This window comes from Apteryx rowi, unplaced genomic scaffold (assembly GCF_003343035.1).
Source record: "Apteryx rowi isolate R43461 unplaced genomic scaffold, aptRow1 scaffold_332, whole genome shotgun sequence".
Lineage (NCBI taxonomy): Eukaryota > Metazoa > Chordata > Aves > Apterygiformes > Apterygidae > Apteryx > Apteryx rowi.
In genome coordinates, this window is record NW_020449775.1 from 412193 (window position 1) to 435315 (window position 23123).

At 35.7% G+C, this 23123-nt stretch overlaps 1 protein-coding gene across 1 annotated transcript in view; it reads left to right on the top strand.

Moving 5' to 3' along the window:
• The first annotated feature begins 1140 nt into the window (after positions 1 to 1140).
• The window catches only part of DEUP1 (deuterosome assembly protein 1), a 39517-nt gene continuing 17534 nt past the window's right edge, over positions 1141 to 23123 (top strand). Inside the window, exons 1-11 of the mRNA XM_026071895.1 lie at positions 1141 to 1297; positions 3222 to 3282; positions 3618 to 3789; positions 5081 to 5176; positions 9748 to 9882; positions 11965 to 12078; positions 14199 to 14411; positions 18324 to 18469; positions 19107 to 19212; positions 20709 to 20906; positions 21186 to 21272. Of these exons, the coding sequence (XP_025927680.1) occupies positions 1141 to 1297; positions 3222 to 3282; positions 3618 to 3789; positions 5081 to 5176; positions 9748 to 9882; positions 11965 to 12078; positions 14199 to 14411; positions 18324 to 18469; positions 19107 to 19212; positions 20709 to 20906; positions 21186 to 21272 (1485 nt within the window). The remainder of the gene's footprint in view (positions 1298 to 3221; positions 3283 to 3617; positions 3790 to 5080; positions 5177 to 9747; positions 9883 to 11964; positions 12079 to 14198; positions 14412 to 18323; positions 18470 to 19106; positions 19213 to 20708; positions 20907 to 21185; positions 21273 to 23123) is intronic.

Here is a 23123-nt window from a genome sequence, read left to right on the forward strand (position 1 = left end):
GGCAAAAGCATCTTTGCCAACAGATTGGCCAACCTCATGATGAGAACTTTAAATTAGAAACGACAAGGGAGGGGAAAAAATGACCAGCCCACTCCAAGTGTACCATCATAAACAAAGAAGTGCCTACCAGACAAAATGATGGGGAAAGCTCTCATATCCTTTTTGCAAAATCAGCACGGCTGTGAGTCTCTCTGAAGTGCTGGTACACTAATGCACACAGCATGGAGAATAAATGAGAGGAATTAGAGGTCTGTGTGCGGTTGCAGAGCTATGATCTCATTGCGATCATGGAGACATGATGGAATAGTTCACACCACTGAAGTGCTGCAATGAGTCGATGCATGATCTTTAGGAAGGAACAGCTGGGGAGGCGAGGAGGGGGAGTTATCCTTTCTGTGAGAGAGCAGCAGCAATGCATGGTGCTCTGCCTAGGGACAGACCATGAGCAAGTGAAGAGTTTATGGGTTAGGATTAGAGGACAAACCATCATAGACGACATTGTGGTGGGCCTCGTGTTTACAGGCCCTGGTCGTCATGGGGGACTTTAAATATGCCCCTATCTCCTGGAGGGCACAAGCAATCCAGGAGGTTTATGGAGTTCATTGATGACAACTTCCTGACACAGGTGATAGAGGTACCAATGAGGGGAGGTGATCTGTTGGACCTCATATTCACAAACAAGGAGGAACAGGTTGAGGATGTGAAGACTGGGGGAAACCTTGGCTACAGTTACCATGAGATGGTGGAGTCCAGGATTCTGAGAGGAGAGAAAAAAGCAAAAAAACAGGATTACAATCCTGGACTTCAGGAAAGCCAACATTGGCCTCTTCAGGGATCTGCTTGGAAGAATCCCATAGGAGACTGTCCTGGAGAGAAAAAGGGTCCAGGTTGATTTTCGAGGATCACCTCCTCCAAGGTCAAAAATGGTCCATCTCAACAGGCAGGAAGTTAAGCAAAGATGACAGGAGGCCTGCATGGATGAACAAGGAGAACCTGACAAAACTCAAACATGAAAAGGAAGCATACAGGAGGTGGAAGCAGGGACAAATAACCTGGCAGGAATATAGAGACACTGTCCAAGTGTGCGGGGATGTGGGTAGGAAAGCCAAAGCCCACCTGGACTTGAATCTTGTGAGGGACATGAAGGGCAACAAGAAGGGCTTCTACAGGTACATTAGCAGCAAAAGGAAAGCTAGGGAAAATATGGATCTTCTGCTGAATGGGAATGGGGACCTGGTAGCAAAGAACATCAAGAAGGCCAAGGTATTGAATGCTTTCTTTGCCTTGGTCACTACTGGTAAGATGAGCTTTTGGCAATCCCATGTCCCTGAAACCAGTGGGAAAGTCTAGGGCAAGGTTTACTTACCCTCCATGAAGAAGGATCAGGTTAGGAAATATTTAAGCAAATTGGACATACACAAATCCATGCAACCTGATGGGGTGCACCCACAAGTGCTAAGAGGACTGGCCAATGTCACTGCAAGGTCACTCTCAATAATTTTTGAAAGGTCATGGTGATTGGGAGAAGTTTCTGATGACTGGAAGAAAGAAAACATCATGCCTGTTTTCAAGAAGGGCAAGAAGGAGGACCCAGGAACTACAGGCCAGTCAGCCTCACCTCAATCCCTGGGAAGATCGTGGAGCAAATAATCCTAGAAACCATCTCCAAACCCATGAAGGATAAGAAGGTGATTGGGAGTAGTCAACATGGATTTATGAAAGCGAAATCATGCCTGAGCAACCTTATAGCCTTCTACAATGATGTGACTGTCTTGGTGGACAAAGGGAGAGCAGTGAATGTTGTTTATCTCAACTTTAACAGGGCTTTTTACACTGTCTTCCATAATATCTTCACTGACAAACTGGTGAAATACAGCATAGATAAGCAGACAGTTATGTGAACTGAAAACCAGCTGAACTTCTTGACTTACAGGACTGTGACCAGCAGCACAAAGTCCATCTGGAGGCCAGTCATCTGTGGTGTGCCTTAGGGGTCAATATTGGGGTCAGTATAGTTTAACCTCTTCATTAATGAGGCCGGAGAAATGGGCTGAGAAGAACCTCATGCAGTTCATCAAAGTGGATTGCCAAGTCCTGCACCTAGGGAGGAATAATCCAATGCACCAGGACAGRCTGGGTGCAGACCAGCTGGAAAGCAGCTTCGCAGAAAAGAACCTGGGAGTCCTGGTGGACAGCAAATTGAGCATGAGCCAGCATTGCTCCCTTGCAGCAAAGGCCAACAGTATTCTGGACTGCATTAGGAAGAGTGTTGCCAGCATGTCAAGGGAGATGATCCTTTCCCTCTATTCAGCACACACATCTGGAGTGCTGTGTCCRGTTCTGGGCTCCCCAGTACAAGGGACACGGGCATACTGGATCAAGTCCAGTGAAGGGCCACAAAGATGATAAGTGCCTGGAACATCTGATATATGTAAAGGGAGGTTGAGAGAGCTGGGTTGTTTATCCTGGAGAAGAGAAGGCTCAGGGGGGATCTTATCAGTGTGTTTAAATACCTGGTGAGAGGGGTAAAGAAGATGGAACCAGACTCTTCTCGATGTTGCCCAGTGATAGGACAAGAGGCAATGGGCACAAACTGAAATATAAGAAATTCTGTTTAAACCTAAGAAGAAAGTTTTTCAGTGTGAGGATGGTCAARCACTGAAACAGGTTGCCCAGAGAGGCTGTGGAGTCTCTACCTTAGGAGATATTCAAGACCTGACTGGACAATGTCCTAAGTAACCTGCTCTAGTTGACTGTGCTTTGAGCGGGGGGTTGGATGGTCTCCAGAGGTCCCTTCTAACCTCAGCTATTCTGTGATTTGTGATTATGTGATATATGCATTATTTTGCTACTTATGAGATATCATGATCTGAAAGCAACAATATAAAACATATTCTATCATTGGCAGTTAAGTCATACTGTAAGGGATGTATTCCAAACTTAATCTCAGAAGTTTGGAAAAAAGGTACTATGTTGCAGATAATGCACAATCTGTATTTAAGTCCAGCATAGTGTCCCCCAAAGATGAGTTCTCTTTCAAAATGCAGTCATTTCTATGCTTCCTGGTAGACTAATGTTATAGAAATTGTCTTGTGACTTAAATCCATTTACCAAAGAGAATGCGAAATCAGAATGTAAAATTTGAACAAGCAGTTAAGAATGACTGCTGGTTTTCAAGCTGGCTGTTTAATAACTTGCTTCCGTTATTACTGTACTCTTAGTGGGAAGTCCTGTGTCCAAGTGCAACTTAGTGTTCAGCTCCTCTTACTCTTGGCCRTTGAGGTGTGGGCCTGGAAGTCTTTGGCCCCACTACAACATTCTTTCAACTCAATTTATGTTCATTTGGCAACTCATCCCTGAAAGAGTAATTAAACAGCATTTAAACTAGGCAAAAAATCCAGAATATCCTAAATATTCTGATTTTAACTTCAGGCAAACTTAAGAATGAAGAAGTGGGATTCCAGCTACACTTGAAGGTATCATTTAGCTTCTCCATATCTTTTTTCTGATGTTGAAAACTGTGTATTTCTGTCATAATTAAAAACAAATCTTAGTAATCTAAATTAAAATCTGTGTTCTTACTTATTAGAAAAATATGTATTTTTTTATATTATTAGAGCTTCTCCATGTGAAGCTGAACTTCAGGAATTAATGCATCAAATTGATATCATGGTAAACAGCAAGAAAGTGGAATGGGAAAGGAAGATGCAAGCTTTGGAGGCAAAGATGAATATCCGGGATCAAGAGTTAGCAAATGCCCAAAGTAAATTGGATCAAAAAGGTCAAGAGGTACTTAAAAATATCACATTCTATGAAGAAAGTATTTATTCTGGGAGTTAGTTAATAACATGTTCTATAAGTAGTCCTGTTCATTCTGTCATGTCAAAATACCAAACACAGTTTTAAAGGTCAGTAATTATCTTTAATGTTTTGTTTTAAAGTGTGATTCTGTTCTGAAAAATGATAGTAAAAATGCCATTGAAAGTTCCATGTTTGTTTTATTTCCCTAGGATCTAGATCAAATATTCTCAGTTTAGTTATAAAAAGATAATTCAATTTTTTTTAAATGCCAACACTTCTAGCATCATCAGAAATTGAAAATGAAAATGCACTGTTCAAAAAGTTAGACCAAAGTTTGTCTTTGTAATTCCTTTTGTCCCCATTTTTTATCATTTTACATGCTACACTGGCTTCATATGTTAATTTTATTATTAACAGTGCAATTTGTATTGTATTACCACTTAGAGCTGTTCAGAGACATCAGTGAGCTCTAGCACGGCATTCAACTCTAGTTTAAGACATCTAAAGTTAGGTGTTTACACATAAGTGTCTGTGTGTGAACTAGGTGTCTAAACTGCCATTATAGTCAGTGGGAGTTTGGAAAATGATGTAAGTCACCCTAACAAGCAATTTAGAATTCAATTCAGCTGCCCTTAGTCATTACAGTCAGAGAAGCCAAGAGAATAATTCATCTAGCCAGCCCTTAAAGCCTTAATTTATTTGCCTATACACAGGTATTATCTGAAATATTTTAGAATATTCCACCTGGCTTCCTGCTGCCTCTCCAGAAAAATACAGATTTCCTGTATGCTCCTTGTCATATTTGTCAGATCTCTGTGAAAACATCAGATAACTCAATATATCTCAAATGGCACTGCATTTAGGGAACTGAAATGAGCCTACAAGGTCTCCCAGTAACTGGTACATAAGTAGTTGAAAGTCATATATGTGATTACATAAGGCATTCCAGCAAAATTTTCACACTGGTGGCCAGTGATTCATTCATATAGTTTGGCCAGAACTGCTTTCACTTAAGGGTCTGTCATGACATACAGTGTTATCATTAAATCATAACATAAGCATGCAGAGAGATTTTTTACTCTAAAATCCCAAACTTGATGTCAGTACAATCTAGGTTTGTGGTGTCCAGTTTTATTATTAAAGAAATAAATACATTTTTTTTTTAACATTCATCTTTTATGCAACAGTCTTCTTTTGAAGTTTCAAATGGCTGCTTCAAAAATTATGCATTTTTGAACACTTTAGAAAGGGTAAAATTAAATGCTTATTCTAACTGTAGGTGGGACTACTTCAACAGAAACTGGAAAGCTTACAGAAGACTAAATATGAAATGGTTCAGAATTATGAGGTTCAGCTTCAAGCACTGAAATCTCAAGTAAGAAAAATGTCAGTTTCATTATTTTCTGTTTGCAGTATAAAGATCTTCCATGTGCATAATATAATAGATTCACCTTTATGGATCTGGGAGAGGTAAATTGTGTCATGCCARTGCTGGTGACTGCAACTTCCAACCTGGCTATCATTTCTGTACTGACATGTCGGGACTCTTGGATGGATTGTGACAATGCAGGCAACTGTCCTGAAGGCAGATATTTGATTTTTTGACTGTGGACTAATAACTTGAAACCTTGCTGAAATGAATAAATCAGATAATTAGATTCATGATGATAAGACTGTGATGCCCATTAGGAATTTTGAGACAAACTATTCTCATCATGTCCTTGATTGCCATACACTTTTCTGGTTTTAGTTTGTCTGGTTTATAGGGATCATTAAAATGGCTTGGTAGCTTTATGTAAGGGAAGATAGTTTTAAAAGCAGAGTAACCTGGAATGTTTATGTTGTAAATTTGTTTTGGCTTTATATGAACTATGTTTACTCCATGCCTGTATTTTTGTTTCTTCATTATTTTCCACTCCAATCATGAATCTAAAGTCTTAGTGAATTTTTGTCTATTCTGTTTCTCAGATTTTAACATGTTAACATACAAAATTGTACGTCTGTGTTTTTTTCTCTTGTTCTTCTTCTGTTTTCTTTGCTGGCTTCTGCTACCGGAGATTTTGTCTTATAATTAAAATTTTTCAAGTCAGATGTCCAATCACACTTATGGTAGAATTGGCTTCGATTGCCTAAGCTGGAAATCATGATTTTCTTTCAGAGGTGATAACATTTATCACCCACAGTCCATCAAACCACAAATGTATAATTTATCTTTAAAGTTTTGTTTTCTTTYTTTTTTTTAATATATGTTTATATTTCATTATGGAATGCTGTTTGGCAAACAGCTTTGTGAGTAAGCTGAGAATGTTTTAGTTGGCATGTAATTAACACTTTTAATCATTTGGGAAAAGAGCTAGAAACAAAAGCTGTTTTATAATTTACACGATAAATTACAGAAAAAAGATATTTACATCTTAGCATGATTATTGAGAAGTTAAATATCAGACAATTAAAAAAAGGTGTTACATTTTAGGTATAAGTTGTAAAGTGCCTTTTGCAATGCAAAACTATCCCCCAAATTATAGCAGATCTCTTTTTTGTCATYCTTCATCACATTCCCTGAGATACTTTTTTACACTTTAGATCTTTTTATCTCATGTTAAAAATCACTATTTTTATGTTTTGTGTTGTTGCTAAGAATTCCACTGTTCTTTCTGAAATTGAAACTCCAGGTCATTTTTCATAAAGCTTTTGATTTTGAGGTTGTTACTTTCCCCTGCAAATCCTCACCATGAGCAAATACTATGTATTTTCTCTTCATAGGTTTTTTTAAAAGTCTGGCCCTCCCTAACCTTCCAGCTCCTCTATATATACCTGGTAATCCTTCTGGCCACGCTTTTCATTCTTAGTTACAGCTCAGACCACCTGAACTTCCTTACCTTTGGCCTTTATCCAAAACGATTTCTGGCTCTTAAGAATATGCATACTTTCCCAGCATACATTTCCCACACACTTCTTTTTCTTTCTGTCATCCTATTTATTTTATTAAAGGTTCCAGCCTTTGATGCTATTTTTATGTAGGATGAGTTTAACGTCCCCAATTCTCAGCTGCACAAACTCTATCTAAAATATGGAGCTTCACTGTTATTATTAATCTTTGTCCTCTCTCCTTTGTCGCTCTTTTTCTTGTCCTCATTTGAAAGTTATACCTCCTTCTGCACTGTATATTCCCCAGAGCTACAATTTAATTTTGCACAAACTTTGGTGTGAGCATTACTATTCACACAGTTGCATTTTATCTTTCTGTGCGGATAGTTTCTTAGAGTCCCTCCCAAGTTTTGTTCCATCCTGATCTTGGTAGAAATATAAAAGGCAACTGTTTTTCTACCAGCCTTTGAGCTACTCAGAAGAATTTCTCCCTGATATACTCTTTCTGTGATCCTCAGTGCTTTTTACCTTTTGCTACTGGAAAGGCAGCTATTTAGTGAGCAACAGTCCCATAGTATTAATTATGTGCGTGGTCAATGCAGTAAAACCTATATTTTTATTATTTTAGTGAAATAATTCCTGATATGTAGCTTGAAACTCTTAGGCCACTCTGCTGCACTCATTCAAATATACAATATTATGTTACGATTAAATAGCAAAAACTTTAGACGTTCACCTTCATTATGTTCTTCCTTCAATTTTTCTTCTGTATTAGCAGTTAGTAGTTATGCCCATTCATATTTTGAAAATGACAGAAATCTTTCAGCAAAGGAACAAGAATTCAGTCTTGCTCTGAGCACTTTAGCAACTAAGTGCCTAACTTAGGCATTTAAAAGTTAGATGTCCAAGTCTGAGCTACCTCCAGCTCCCTTTAAAGTCAATGGAGGGAAACRGACACCCCTAGAATACAAATCATTTCTTTGTATGACAAGCTTTTAAGAGAGCTGAAATGAACTGAATCCCCAGTTGGAGGCACCTATTTCTAATTCAGAGTAGCTCAGGCTTAGATGTCTTATCTTTCAGAAATCTAAAGTTGGATGAATCCCACCCAAAAACACACTAAAATGCCTCATCTTTTCTTTACATGTACAGCATGAAAATAGAACAATTTGGACCTTACCTTTAAAATTAATATGTAGAATTAAATGGTAAGATTCTTAGCTTTTAGTCTAGTTACTAGTCTTAATAATGCGCAGACTATAATCTGTCAGAGGTATCCAAATTTCATTACGTTACAGGAGTCTAATTTTCAAACTTGATTTTCTCATTTGGGGCATTCTGTTCCATTTTAGACTGTTTTGCTGCAGTGTTGGATCCTGTATTTCCTACCCTTTTTAGCACAACCAGTGTAATACCTGTCTTCATCTAGATTTTGCTCTTCCCAGGCATTTCACATAGGCCATAACATATGCAGTAGCCAAACTCCTGTTATTTGAAAAAGGGCACCTTTCTTCCAGAGACAGTGAGTTCTATGTTGTTTAAGCTGAAACAGTCTGATCCATTTTAAATATTACATCTTAACTATGTTCTCTGGTAAGTTCAATTTCAAATACAGGCAGCTTGTCTGCAGGACCTTTGATTTCCTTCTGAAGGTGATCTTTTGGCTCATAAGTCCTTGTTACAGGATTTCTATTAGAAAATTCCAAGTTGGTCAAAGCTATTCCTGAACCTACTCATTTTGTGAAACCTGGTCTATAACAATCTATCTGCTGGTCATCTTTTCAGTTCCTTTTCCTAGTCCGTATGAGGAGTTCAAACAGATTTCTCATTCTCTTTGGACAGGTTTCAGCTGCTGACCCCATAATCATCTCACACGACTTTAGGAAGTTTTCAGATGTTTTTCCAGCTCCAGTTTCTGTTCTGTATCTTTTACGGAACTTTTTGGCCATCTTTGTTATCTGCATAGACCACAATTATTTGTTCCGTATTGGTTCAACAGGATTCTGTTTTTTTCCGTGGAAATAGTTTCTTTTCCAGACAGTAGTTAGCTTGAGCAGTTAACAAAAATAGAGCTTTTATGGAGGTTTTTTGGTTAGGCAAGCAATTTCCTGTTAGAGGGTTTTTGGTTTTTTTTAATGCAGACCTAGTTATTTCAGAGTCTGTAATACAGCATATATCCCTACATTTAAAAAAAAAACAAGAAGAGATGTGACCTCTATTCATAGCTCTAAGCTTCTTTTCTAGTCAACATTTTTCACAAAGTTCTTTCAGTTAGTTTTCCTCAAGACCGTATTTCTAGTGTTTTCTTTGACAATATCCTTGTCATTGGCTTTCCAATGTAGTAACTGCTATCAAGAACATCTCTTCCTTTTTGCTGAAAACAAGATATAGATTTATCTACCAGCCCATGTGTGTTTCTGCTATATCAAACCTGTGAATGTCCACCTTCCCCTTTAGCGTCCCCAGCTAACTTCATCAGACTGGCCATTTTTCTGCAGCTGTATTTTCTTCCATTGGTGCCTTCCTTTCTTTGCCTCTGACTCTAAAGCCATGTTTTCATGGGAAGATGCATAATAGTATTCAGTATCCGTCTAATTCTCACAGGCGCTGGTTGGTACTTAATGATTCCAGAAGAAAACAATCATCATGTACATAACATTTCAATTTTCACGATAAAAAAGAGTCATATAAATTTAAAATGCTGTAACAATAATCCTTCATTCTGGCTAGTGAAGTACCTTTTAAAAATATCAACACAAGATGGCAGTAAACAAGTGTAAAACAGTTCATATAAACATAGTAGAGGAAATGACTGTATGGGTGAAAACCATAAAAAAAATTAGAAAAATGAAATAGTTCTCAAATGAACCTGTGTTTAAATGAGCAGTTAGGTAACACTTATGTAAGAGCTTGGTCTTGCTCATCTCTAAGAAATTAACTTTTTGAATTGGTGCTTGTTACGTTGGTTAAACAATTAGAACATTTAAGCTGCAATTGCCAAGTCTAGTTTAGAGAAATGATTGGCCATGTGGTCATCCATGATGGATTCTGCATGCTTATGTCTGCTTTCATTTTTAGTTTTTGAAGTTGATACATAGTTATGAAAAGCTACAGTTACACCAGTTAAAACAAAAAAAGGTTCAAAGTAGAGAAAAATGTGTGGAAGGCCTAGAGATGCCATTTGAACTGAGCAATTTAAACAAGAAACTAGAGGTAAGATTACATTGTTGTTATATGTTAATTTTAATACGCCTTTAGAATTAATTTGTGGTTTACAGTCATAGATTTTAAATTTCTCATTATTCTACAAAAATTCTGTACATGGCAATAACAGGCACATCATTTAACATTCAGGTTTCTGTCCTTTAACCAAGTGTTTTTAATATTTTTATCGGTTAATATAGAAGCTGATTCATGAATAAGTATATAAGTGTATGTTAAACACAGTATAAATAAGTGTTACTTCCTCCCTGATGAATATATGTATATTGGATTATATCATCTATTAAGGCATGAGAATTTTTGCATATGCAGGATATTGTAGGTGTCACATGGTATATACTGTATTATTTCAAGTTTTATAGACTTCAGGGCAACTTTGATCATGTAGGGATAGACAGAAAAAGGATTAAGGATTGGAAAACTGATTGTTATATCACATATCTTGTCAGCACCTGTGTACCTGAGGCAATGCACAACCTTGACCTCAGTACCTAGATTCCCTAGGTAGTGTGTGAGGAAAGATAAGGCACTTAAAAATAAAATCCACAGGATCTAGCATACTGAATGGGGAACTGGAAAATACAAGATGCTAAGGACAGGATTGAATCATAATCCCTATCCCTCCAGACATAAGAGTCCTTACCAGAAAATCTACTAAACTTTGGACCTCAGCGTAACTGTCAACATCTGCTACTACAAAAATAATAAATGGGTTATACATCCGTCATTGACTAAATATATCACAACTGTGAAACTGTTGGATCCAGCTAATTTGAGAATGACCTTATTCAAGATTAAAATGTGAAAATAATGTAACACAATACTATCATTTGATTAATTATGCAGTATGAAAAATGAATGCTTGGAATATGTTCAGCAAATTCTAGTATTCAGAAAATAATTACTGTGTTGAAAATCTACTAAGCTCAGCAATGCTTTAGTAAAGCCTTGAACCTGCATTCCTCATTTAGTAGTCTGAATCTTCATATTTTTAATCACACAGGAAGATTTTTATTGGTTTAAAATGCCAAAGCAATTATTAGGAAAGCTTTATGGAAAGATTTGTATTAATCTATTCTGGAAAGCATTTGATTTGGTTTCAGCAAATAAAACCTTGGTTTTTTTTAATTCAAGGAACACAGAGTTTTGAATAGCTATACAAAATCATCTACCTTGTGGGGACCAACATTATTTCCATTGTGAAAAAGGAAGTTCTTAGAGCAGCTTAAAAAAGCATTTTAATTTTAACTGTGTAAAACAGTATACTGTTATTTTGCTAATTCTTCACTCAGTCCAAAAGAGCAACAACTCTAATAACTATGGAGTTCTTCTACCTCCTACTTATTTTGTAGGATACTGTCTTCAAAGTCTAGCTGTGAACATATACAATCTAATATGATTTAAAAGCAAAATCAAACACAGTATCAATAGAAATATAAATGCAAATACAGAAACTTTATTAGAGAAATATGATTATAATAGAACTTGTTTATCAAGTTTTGTGTAACCGTGGTAAAAAACTACTAAGTTTTGTGTAACTCAGGTAAAAAAATTCAGAATCAGAAGCAGGAATTGAAAAGAGAGCAAGAAGTACATTTTTTTTTCACTGTAGCTGCTGTCCCATTTGTTCAAGAAAAAGGGAAAAAAGCAGTTAGATTGTCTGAACATTAAGGGCTTGATTTCCTACTGATTACTTTACAATGGTATAACTCCTTTAAAATCATGGGAACTACCCTCCAATAAAAATGGTGTACCGTCATAATGAATCAGGTCCCTAAGATCTACAACAATGCAAGTGATATAAAATATTTTTATCATTTTGATTCAGTGACTATGTTTAATATCCAATTTGTTTAGATCAGCAGTCCTTAAGACTGGATTTTTTTTGGTGGAAGGGAAAGATGGCTATTTTACATACTTGTTCTTTTTTTCTTCTTTCCAAGATTACAGAAAGACTATGTATTAATTACAGAACTATATTTTTCTTAGAACTATACAAATTACAAATTTATTTAGATTAAGGGAAAAAGTAATTTTTCCTGTATTTAGTAACCTTCTTTTGCTGTCTTTCAGGAATTTGAAGCAAAATCGAGGGAATGGGATAAGAAGGGGACCATCTACCAAAATCATCTAGTTTATTTAGATGCTCAACAAAAATTACTCTCAGAGAAATGTAATTTATTTCAGGTACAAATCCTATCTTCCTGCTTTAGAGAGAAAACTATAATTAAGAAGCTGTTAGCTCAGTGAAAGTTTTTTTAACTTAATAAAAAAAAAAATCTAAATCTCACTAACCTTACAGTGAACCTGAAGAACGAACACGGATACATTGCTTTTAAGTAAGGCAGACCTGCACTAAAAGATCTATTGATACATACAGTTATTTGAATTTTATTTTTCTCCTGTAATATGAATAAATATCACAATGAAAATTACAATATTTCTGAAAAAGATAAGTACAAAAAGGAATGCATGCTCCTTTTTGCTTTTTTTTTGAGTATGCTCTGGAGATATTTGTCAGAACATTGTATTGTCTTCAGTACAAATAACTGTGATTACAAGTTATAAAAACTATCTTATAAAGTAAGCAGTACATGCTACTACTAAGAAGGTCAAATATAAGGTTTCCTCAAATCTAAGGTACACCTCATTTTCTGAGGATCATAAATATACATTAATGTAATGTATAGTGAAGAACAAATTTCTATATGCTGCTCCAAATTCAATCTGGAGATGTTTGTTGGATCACTTACTCCTTTTTGCTCATATTTTTCAGGTTTCAAGTTACCATTCAGAATTTTCTGACCTCTTGTCATTGTCCTTGGTTGGCTTTGTGATTCTTTTTTCATTGCCCATTTACTTTTTACTTATCTATATAGCATATATAGCATATTTTTATTTTTTAATTCCTTCCAGTCCAGAACAAAATATTGATGTAATGTGTCTCTTGATGAACTGTCCTGCTCTAAAAAAAATAAATAAATAATTTACAAATTCATTGGTCCACAAAACAGCTCGAAAATGAAGTAATGAGAATCCAGTTATGTCACTGACGGGTAATCCCCTTTTCCACTGGGCCTAAATTCATTTTGTCTTAATCTAGTGAAACACTTTCTTAAGCATTCCTATGAGAGTCTTTATCCATATCCAGAGCCTCCAAGGCTGACAGTTAAGTTTAGTTTATAGATGCTAAAAGTATTATATTGGAATTACTGAATTTTCATACATATATCTGATGAAAAAAGTCAGGCTTTGACTAGACAAATCTGATGCATGTTGAGTTGATTATACAATTGGACAAGTCAAAATGGAGTATTCACAAGATTGTCACCCACATTTTTCTGTTGAGGTTCACATCACTGCCATCAGTAGATTTAAAAAGTATGATATTAAAAGCAGTCTAAAGCATGCCTTTTTGCAGTCCTCATTAATGAAATATGGCACCCTGTTTATTTTTAATACAAATTTTCTTGCTCAGCTTGAACTCTAGACATGATTATGGTTTGCAGAATATATTTTCAGCTAATTCTCAGTCTTCTGGAAGACTATTGCTGTTTGTTAATCTCCCAGTAGATTAATCCATATGGATTATTTTCTAAACAGCAAAAGCAGTTACTATAGTAATTATGTTTCTTTGCAGTGCCTGTGAATTGACAAATACCACCAATACCAATTTCCTGAAGCTTTGGTTCTTGGATTTTTTAATTAGTAGAAGGAACTGAAGGAAGTGTGTGACGTTGCTTCCAAAGATGATGAATGTGGAAATAATTCTTCCCCAAGATTATGGATAATGATATCAAAGTACAGTTACTGTAGTAACTAACTGTGCTGTTTATACATGAACTATGTAATACTAGCTTTCTAGTCAAAGGTTAATATCTATCCTGAGGCATATATACACAACTCTTACTGAACTCAATGTATCAAAGAGAAACATTTCTCTCAAATAATTTTTTTTATAGTTAACTGCTTTGAGTAGGTCATCATAGTCACCTTTTTCACATTTAGGACTAATTTGCATTAAGGACTAGGGAAATATACAGCAGAGGAGAAAAACCCTTGAAAAATTCTGCACACTTGAAAGTTTCTGAAGTATCTTTCTCAACAAGGGCAAGGAACTTCAGGCCAAAAAAAAGGAAATACCCAGTGGAGAAGTAGCATGCAAACCATTCCAATTGTGCCATATTTTCTGAGCAAATGGTGGTGAAGAGGATGGAAATACCTTTATGATTTTAGTAGCAATGGTTTGGCCCTAAAATTCACATAGAATTATTGAAGTTAATTGCAAAGATTTTCTTCTTTTTTAGAAACAGACCCAGAATTATCAATTCCAAATAAACAGTAAGAAACAAAACCAGGAAGAGGTAATTACCTCCAGCCAGCCCAAAAGTGAAAAGGATGAGTTAGTTATTGAAAAGCTAAAGGCAACTGTGAATGAAATAGCAATAAACAGGAATAAGCTAGAAGAGGAAAACCTAAAGCTCCAGGAGGATCTAAAAATGTACCAAAACCAGTGCCAGGTAATGCCAATTTTTCTTTTCTGTTATTACAGTAGAATTAATGTTGAAGCATTAATTACCTAGGAGTACACTTTAAAATGTTGCGCTGAGGTGCCTATACAAGAGGGCTTTACATCAGGCACATTCTTTGCAAGAACACAGAATGAGCTGTGAATTGGACAATTTTGGGGGTAACACGTAAGAGGAAACAAAAATAAGTTTGATATACAGTAGTATCTTTTATTCTTGTCTGTTTATCTAGGTTTTTATACCTTTCTTATCTCTGTACCATCCACAGAAGCTTAGTGTCATTCATCTGGTTTGTTGTGTATACATGACTTTTATGAACTCTGTTTATCTGGTTGACACGTAGCTGTACAACATGCTATATAGCCACTAAATAAGTATATAGCAAAGTGTGCAGTATACCTTTATTATTGTAAGTAGATTTTGCAGTGCAATGTATTTTTAAGTTGCCAGCCATGTGACAACCCATCAGGTTTTTATCTTACCCATAGTTTACCATTTTTTTTAACTTAGCACTGATGTATGAAGATAAGCCATTTGGGCATCTTCTTTTTTGTGATATATGAATTCTGACAAGATTGAGATAATAGAGGATCTTTACACCCTTTTTTGTTAGCTATGTCCAAGACARATGAGGAATAAAATTCTTACTGCTRTTTTTTCTTGTAACTCACAAGTTAAGTTTGCTTATTTATTTAAGCACTTTAACATTCAGTGATGTATTCAGTAGCCGATAGTGACTTTAACTCTTTCTCAAGAAAGATGATTTGTTTTACTAAATATACTGCCTTGTAGACTTATCACTTTATTTGCGATATACTTTATAGTAATTAACATAAATGGGGTGGAGTTTAATTTCAGCTGTAGTGAGACAGCAAAGTTTTGTGCATGTGATGTTTATACATTTTATTTGCACATTAGGTTACTGAGTCATTCAGCTACATGCAAATTAGCAGTATGCATTTCTACATTTTGAGTATGCAACTAGAAAATTCTGGTTTGGGGTCTATTAAAGGCTGCCATAAAAAGCAGTGGGATTAGAATATGGAGCAGAACAAAACATGATACTTGTACGGGAGGCAGGAGGGCAGATGCTGTAGGAAATGTGGAAAATAGGTGGCATTGTGCTGCAGCCATCTTCAAGAAGAAGTTCAAGCAAGAAGATTTTTTTGGAGTTGTGTGAATAGAATATAGGAGTTCTTGGAAGCACTGAAGAAGTTTTCAGTAGAAGAGGAGGTTGTTGTGCATAATGCTGTTAGCTAAAGGACAGAAAGTTACAGAATATCTGTGGTGTTGCTGTGGGATAACTGCTGCATTCACTAGAAAAGCTGCATTTGCAGACAGCTGCAGAAGGTAAAGTCAATATATGGTGAAAACAGCGTAGCTAAGAGAAAACATGTTTGTAGGAAAGTCCCTATGAGAGAGAAGGAAGTGCAGGATGTGTCGTGGGCCGGCAGGAGCCGGCGGCTTTGAGTGAAGGAGTGCTGGGTGGAGGACAGGGTAGTTAGACCTGATGTGGGAGAAGGAGGGAGCAGTAGATGGGAGTCTTGGTGGGGAGCGAGCTGATTGCTAAGGCAGTGAGCCTAAAGGGCAGTATTATGCCCCAAATGGCTTCTATGCCTGTGACCACTTCCTATCCGCTTCTGGCTGTTCTTCTTGTACCATTAATTAGCAAGGAAGCAATAATAAAGTGTAATATATAGAGGGCCAGTTGGTTGGCTGCACAGCAAATACGAATTTTAGAAGGTACGGAGGCTGCAGACTGTTTCTCTAACCTTATGAACTGTCTGACAAACATAACTGCAGGCGTACATGAGGGGCGGCCTGACAATATCACACAAGATGCTGAATCCTTGGAAGGTCTGCGTAAGTCAGCTACTGGGTGCTAATTTACACAGAAATTCGGTCGTACACTCTAAAAAGTTAAACAACTTTGAGCAGAGTTGGCACAGGAGCTGATCAGGAAATTTTTGAGACTTCCTTTCGGTATCAAGCCTGATGGGCTAGTTGAAGCAAAACTTCATAGAAGAAAAGACAAGATTCAGTACATTTTTCAACTTGAAATAGAAGAGTTTCTGAAAAGAATAATGTTTCATTTGATGTTTTCTAAACAAAACCTAAAGTTTTCTGGTTCAAAATTAATTTTCATTTTGGTATTTAAACTAAGTGTAATGGAAATTTCCTAAAATAATACGTAGCACATTTCTAAATGATTTTTCTAAAGGGACATGTTGTGAAACTTTTGACCTGAAGTTATGTTTTAATTATTATTGCTGTTATTGCTGTGGCTGCTGTTGTTCCTATTATTGTTATAAATTACAGAAGAAAATACAATTTATGTAAATAAGTACGATGCCTGTAATCTGCCGCAGGTGATATGGCTTCCACCACACAATTGTGCATCATTTCCCTTATCCACTCCGTAATCAAATCAGAGGCATATCACCCCTAAATTCATATATTATAAAATAATCATGGGCATTTCTTAAATGTAGATGACATTAAGATGATCATAGGCAAGTTCTTGCAGACACTTTTAAGAATTCATTAAGCTTTATTGCACTTGAATATGTCCAGATATGTATTTCAGAGTTTAAAAAGCTCTTTCAGCCTAATTTAACAAAGGATATGATGAATGAATCTATATGTGCAGTCCCTACCAAAAACCCCAAAGTGCTTCATATCTCTCTTCAGCAGCCCTTTCAGCCAAAGGGAAACCACAGGCCTCTTGGAAGCAAGGTCATTCTGATATGAGGCTCTAAGGACCTCCAGGGGAAATAAACCTTTGAAGTTCCTTGCTTGCAGAGTCCTTTCTGGATTTCATTTGTTGAGAGGTGTCTTTTGAAAGTTTAAAAGCTTTATTTTTGCTTTTAAACTTGGGAATTATATTGAAATAAAATGAAGAAGTTTTGAAAAATGCTAGCATTTTTAGTGTAATATTTTAAAGGCAAAGAATCAGCATCCTTGGAAAATCTTTTTCTTTTATCTGGAACATGTTTTTGGATCTTGGATAAGAGGAAATAAACTTTTTTCTGGTTATTATTATTGCAAGGATCTGACTGTTGTTGCTACTTTTGTTATTTGTGAGTTATATTTTCAAGTTATATCTTTAGCATGTATTTAGGATATTTTTCTTCATCACTGTAGGAATCCAGGTTTTATGCTTTCAAATATAACATGGATCTTTAAGTTGCCCATCACATTCTCAGTCAGAAATAAGAGGTGAAATAGAGGGGAAAGAAAAAAATTTTGTGATTGTTTGAAAATTTGGTGATGTCCATTTAAATAAGCAATTACGTCCATGCAGATAGGACTAGTTTTGGAGATGACTGAGCACATACCTTATCTAAATACATCAGTCTGTATGTTTCTGCTCCAAGGTGCCAGGCAATGTTTACTGAAGACCTGCATCTGATCCTGCCCCTTCCAGTTTTCAAGTTTATAGAAGTGGAAATGCTGTTAAGAAAATTCAAAATGCACGTTACTTATGGCATTAAATCTTGCACGTGAAGCACATTAATAGGGTGTAGAGCCTATAGAAACAAGCAGACTATGTATTTTGGAGGCATTTATTATGATAAAGAACTTCTAGAGGAGGCTTCCCTATGAAAGTTTAACAGACTGATGCTTTGGAACATTGCAAAAGCTAAAGAATGTTTGGTATCTAATTTTTTAATGACATTTCTGGAGGAAGAAACTAACATGTGAAAACATTATGAAAGTCATACCTTCTTCAGAAAGGAGACTCAGAATAGAAGCAACTTTTTAAGTAAAACTTTTTCTTTCATACGTGTTATACAGGTATGAAAAATTAGGTGTTGGTATGAAAATGTGATAAAATATGGCATTTTGAGCAACTACTGTCTCATTTTATTTACCTATTTATGTATTTATTTATTTATTTAGAACATGGAGGCAGGCTTTTCAGAGATGAGAAATGAGCTGCAGTCACGGGATGCTCTCTGGAAAGGGATACAACTGGAATGCCAACAGTTGCATACAGAATTATTGAAGATCAGACAGCATAAAGATATGCAGGAAATTCAAATAAAGTACGTTTCTTAAAGACAGTATTTAAATTACCAAGTAATTCTGAGCCAATAACTTTTTTCTTCTGTTTGATTTAAATTACATCTGTTTAAAAAAAATACCCCAAATTCAAATGTCAGATTCCAAACAATTTTTGAATTAACATTTTCATTAGCAATTATACATGACAAGATTGCAGGCAATAGGTGCTAACTCTGTTAAAAGGCTTTYATGGTGCCTAAATATTTACAAATAATTTTATTATTTCATTTATTTCTATTTATAAGCTTAGAGTGTCTTTCCTTTTCTTGGTATTAAAACGTTTTGGAAGTAGAGAGATTAAGATTCTCCCTAACCTCTTTTGAGTAAAATGTTCATCTTTTTATGGTTTATCTAATAGATGAATATTCTACCATTGCTATTTGAGATTATATGAAATATTAATTTACAAGAGATTTCAGGATTCATTCTGAACACACTTGAATTATCCTTAATCTCTAGAAATCTCCCAAGATCCAACTTGGCTTAGCCAAATCTTTTACTTTTTTTTTAATCAGAGAGCAGGTCTTCCCCAGTTTTACAATGAGGAGAAGATACTGTAAGGTGAAGGTTATTTCACTTTCTGCATGTTTCATGGTTTTGTTTGTTTCTTATTTAAAGGCATCAGTCATCTTGTGTACAACTTACTGAGCAACTAGAAAATAAAAACACTGAGTTATTGGTATTGGCACAAAGTCAAGAAAGCCAGCAAGAAGAGCTGAACAAGGTATTTCATATTCTTAAGTATTTTCAGACCTTAACTCCAATACGGAATTTTAAAAGTAGAGAGCAAAATATTGACCTTGGGTATGTGCTTATGCAGAAGAGAGGAGGAGGCTATATTGTAGTTTTAGAAGGAGAGTAAGAGTTTACCTACATATTGTATTCCYGGAGGTAACTGTATAGCTGCACAATCAATATTCTGTTTCTGTGGGCTAACACTAGGTCCATCATTGAAATAATGGAAGAGACCACACCTAAGCATCACTATGATTCAAGGAATACCTTACAAGTAATCAGCCCTCCACAGCTGTGGATAATAAATAGGCTATAGGAGGTAAGTAGTAGGTTATAGGTGGTCTCAGATGTAAGATATGCTAACAGATCAACTCATACAAATCACTATGGCAAATATGCAGACAAGGCTAAGCTTAATCGGTCACCTGCTGCCCAATCCAGGGCAGCACTCTCTTGTTTGAGCTATGCATCACATCACACTGCTTGCAGAAGTGCTCTCTGTAAGCGGTGGTGGCATGGCACTATGGAATGGTTTATGGGTTGGCAGGTCAAAATACTTCTGGATTAGAGGATGCCAAGAGCTCTCCTTACAGGCATGTTGTGTTTTGCTGAGTAGTGATGTAAGTAGGAACATCTGTAACTGGATGCAGCTGACTTGGATGCTGCTGCAGTTTTGGCATGACCGTCACGATCTAGCTCTTAGATTTTTACATCTACATCTATTTGTTTACAGTTCTAGTATTTTTGTGTAGTTTGCATAAATAAAAATGAAATAGCATCTGTTACTGATTGCATGCAGTACCGTGAGAAATTATTAAAATGGGTTTGAAAGTAGCTTTGCTGGGTTTTGTAGTTATGCTTTTTATGTAATATGAAAATCTATTGTACTAAATTGTTTGTTATTAGTAGAAAGATTATGAAAACAATAATTGTTGTGCTGATTCTTTGGAGAATTATTTGGATAGGATATAGTGCAGAAAACTTGACCTTAAATTTTACATATAATGACAGCCAAAATTCTCACAAAGTGATTTACCATATAAAGTCTTCTCTTTATTTCTTACATAGTTTCTCATTAAAGAGTCTCTAAATTAATTTAGTTAAAAATATTGTTAATGCAGCGTAAATTAATTTAGGAGTAAATAAATCATAGTTACGTACATTTATATGGGTATTCTTTGTCATAAATTCCAATTCTTAAAGTTTACATTATTTTTAATAGTTAATTCAAATACCTGATATTTTGTTCATTTTTAATACTAAATAGGCAAATGAAAAAGCAACTGAGGGCTGCAAAAAGATGTTGTAAAAATAAATAAAGCTATGTGCACTGACTCATCAAGACATTTTATTATAAAATCTCTGATTTAGTTAGAAGGTTGGTGTCCTGGAAGCAGATAGCAGAAAAAGTCACTAGTTGATGATAAGTGATGCAATCATATTTACTGCACAACATTTTCTCTTTTTGAAACATATTTGCTACAGATAAGAGACCATCTTTATCAAGAGGAGCAGTCCCATCGCTCTGAGCAGGAAAGAATGAGGACAGAAATCTCTGACCTGACAGAAGAGCTTCATCAGAAGGAGATCACTATAGCAACTATCATGGAGAAAGCTAGTCTTCTGCAAAGACAGTTAAAAATGGAGTTAGAGATAAAAGACAAATTGTTAACAAAACAACAGGTATGCAAGCAGGCAAAACCAGCCTAGGTCATTTTGCTCCATGTTACTGATAATGGCATGCATTATCTGCTAAAAAAGACATTACCTTTCTTGCTGTAGTTTTCATCAGCAGTGCTGTAATATTTGTAGTTAGTTTGATAATTCATTATGTATGTTTTAAGTGTAATATTAAAATTACACATATATATACTCATTTTTCAAGTTAATGATAATATTCTTGTATTCAACTAAGAATGTAATCTTTTTCCAGTTGTAACTAATAATTTAACCTTTTCCCAGTTGTTGGATTTCAGATACAAAGCTATCAAATGTGAAAACACACATCTAAAAGAGTTGATGGAAAACCGGGAGCGTAAAAGATACGTGGTAATTTTTTTTTAATCTATACAATATACGGAACAATTATTTACATTTCTTGAAAACAGAGATTGAGATCATGGCAGATTTAGAAGTTTCTGGGTTGTAAAGAAAAAAAAAGAGGGCGGGGGCAAGGGGAATCTCCAAACACACCGATTGCTATAATCATGCTGGGTGTACCATCAAAAAATTGTGCAGCATAATCAAAAACAAGYGGTATTCACCCACAGCCTGCAGACAGGTGCAGTTAGGCATGATTTTGACCTTAATTGTAATAAGCTAGACTTTTCAATAAGTTTGCCTAGACACTAAAGAGATTCTGGGAACCTATACCTTGTAAATGGTTTCACTTATTTCACAAATATTTGTTTTTTAACTGTCATCATTCTCACAGATGCACAAAGATGTCCCTTTTTCATTTCTTTACCCTTTTGTTGTTATGACATTTAAAAAATAGTGTAAAAAATGACAATAACATTTTGCCCAGCTTATTTTCAGACTTAGTATTTATTTCTCTTCAAAGAGGGGATAGTTCAGATTAATTCTTAAAACATATGCAATATCATCATGCAGAATAATAGCTTATACAGGTATAAATATTATAAACACTGCCTTCCACAAAACAGCTTAAAAACCTCCCCTGCTCACAGACCATCTATAGTTATTGTATCTGTCACTAGAAAAAGACTGAAATGTTGCTTGTAAATACATCTGTGGGGGATTCATAGCCTGGTTATTGTCTTATTGTAAACTGACAAAAAAAAGGTCACATTATTCCATGTCCTTAAAATGGCAGATAGGTCCCCCGGTGATCTTTTATCTATACATACATGCATACATACATATACATATGATGTATTACTGTGAAAACATAGATGTGTGTGTGTGTCTAGTTCTTCTCCACAATAATATTCTTCACTGAGATGATTAAGTAGTGTTGTATGACAAGAATTCTTGTAGCCATCATGTGATTTTTAATTTTAACAGTAACATCCAGTTACTAGATATACCAAGGTCACTACATATACCAATGCAATACGTTTGTGGACTTAATAATGTTTTCCTTCCTTACTAGAGTGTTCTGAGGATCTAAACGTTAAAGATTATAAGGTATCTGGATGTTAAAATTGCAGGAACTGTAGAGATTCTTACAGATATGTTTGTACAGTAGAGCATGGCACAAAACCCTCAAACTAGTGCCAGCCAAAGTCAATATGGTGTAATGCGTTGTCACGCAGAATTACTTGTTTGGGTTTCAAAGCAGTGTAGCTGCATCAGTGCCACACTGTGTTAGCTCCATTGTGGGGTTCATGCCATTATAACTCTACTACTTCTGGTCCTAGAGCTATTAGAGGTGGGGGTGACTCAGCTCTCTCCTTGCTCTGTTGTGCCTCTCCGGTCCCTGTGGCAGATATAGCTGAGCCCCATCCCTCCATTCTTTGCAAAATATTTCATTTTCTTATACTTTCTGTCATTTCCATGCCACCTTTCCTCATCAAGTTACCCTAAAACCAGCTAAGCAAGTCAAGGTTTATAGAAAGAGATAATATCAGACCAGTTAGTACAAGAAAGGGACAAGCTTTCACGTACAGGAGCCCTCTTTGGGTGAAGGTATAACCACCCACACTACTATGTGCTAGTGATACACCAAAACCAAATCCTTAATCTTCATAAATTACTGGGTTCCAAAAGAATAATGTAGATCCAGAAATATATGAAAGCGCACCTTAATAAAATGTAAAGGTTTTTTTTAGCCTATTGTGCATAACTTGACAAATCTTTTGAGATATTTTCCTATGGATGAGAGTATACTGTTATTATGAATGTATTTACACTGTGAAATGAAGTATTTTGTAGAGA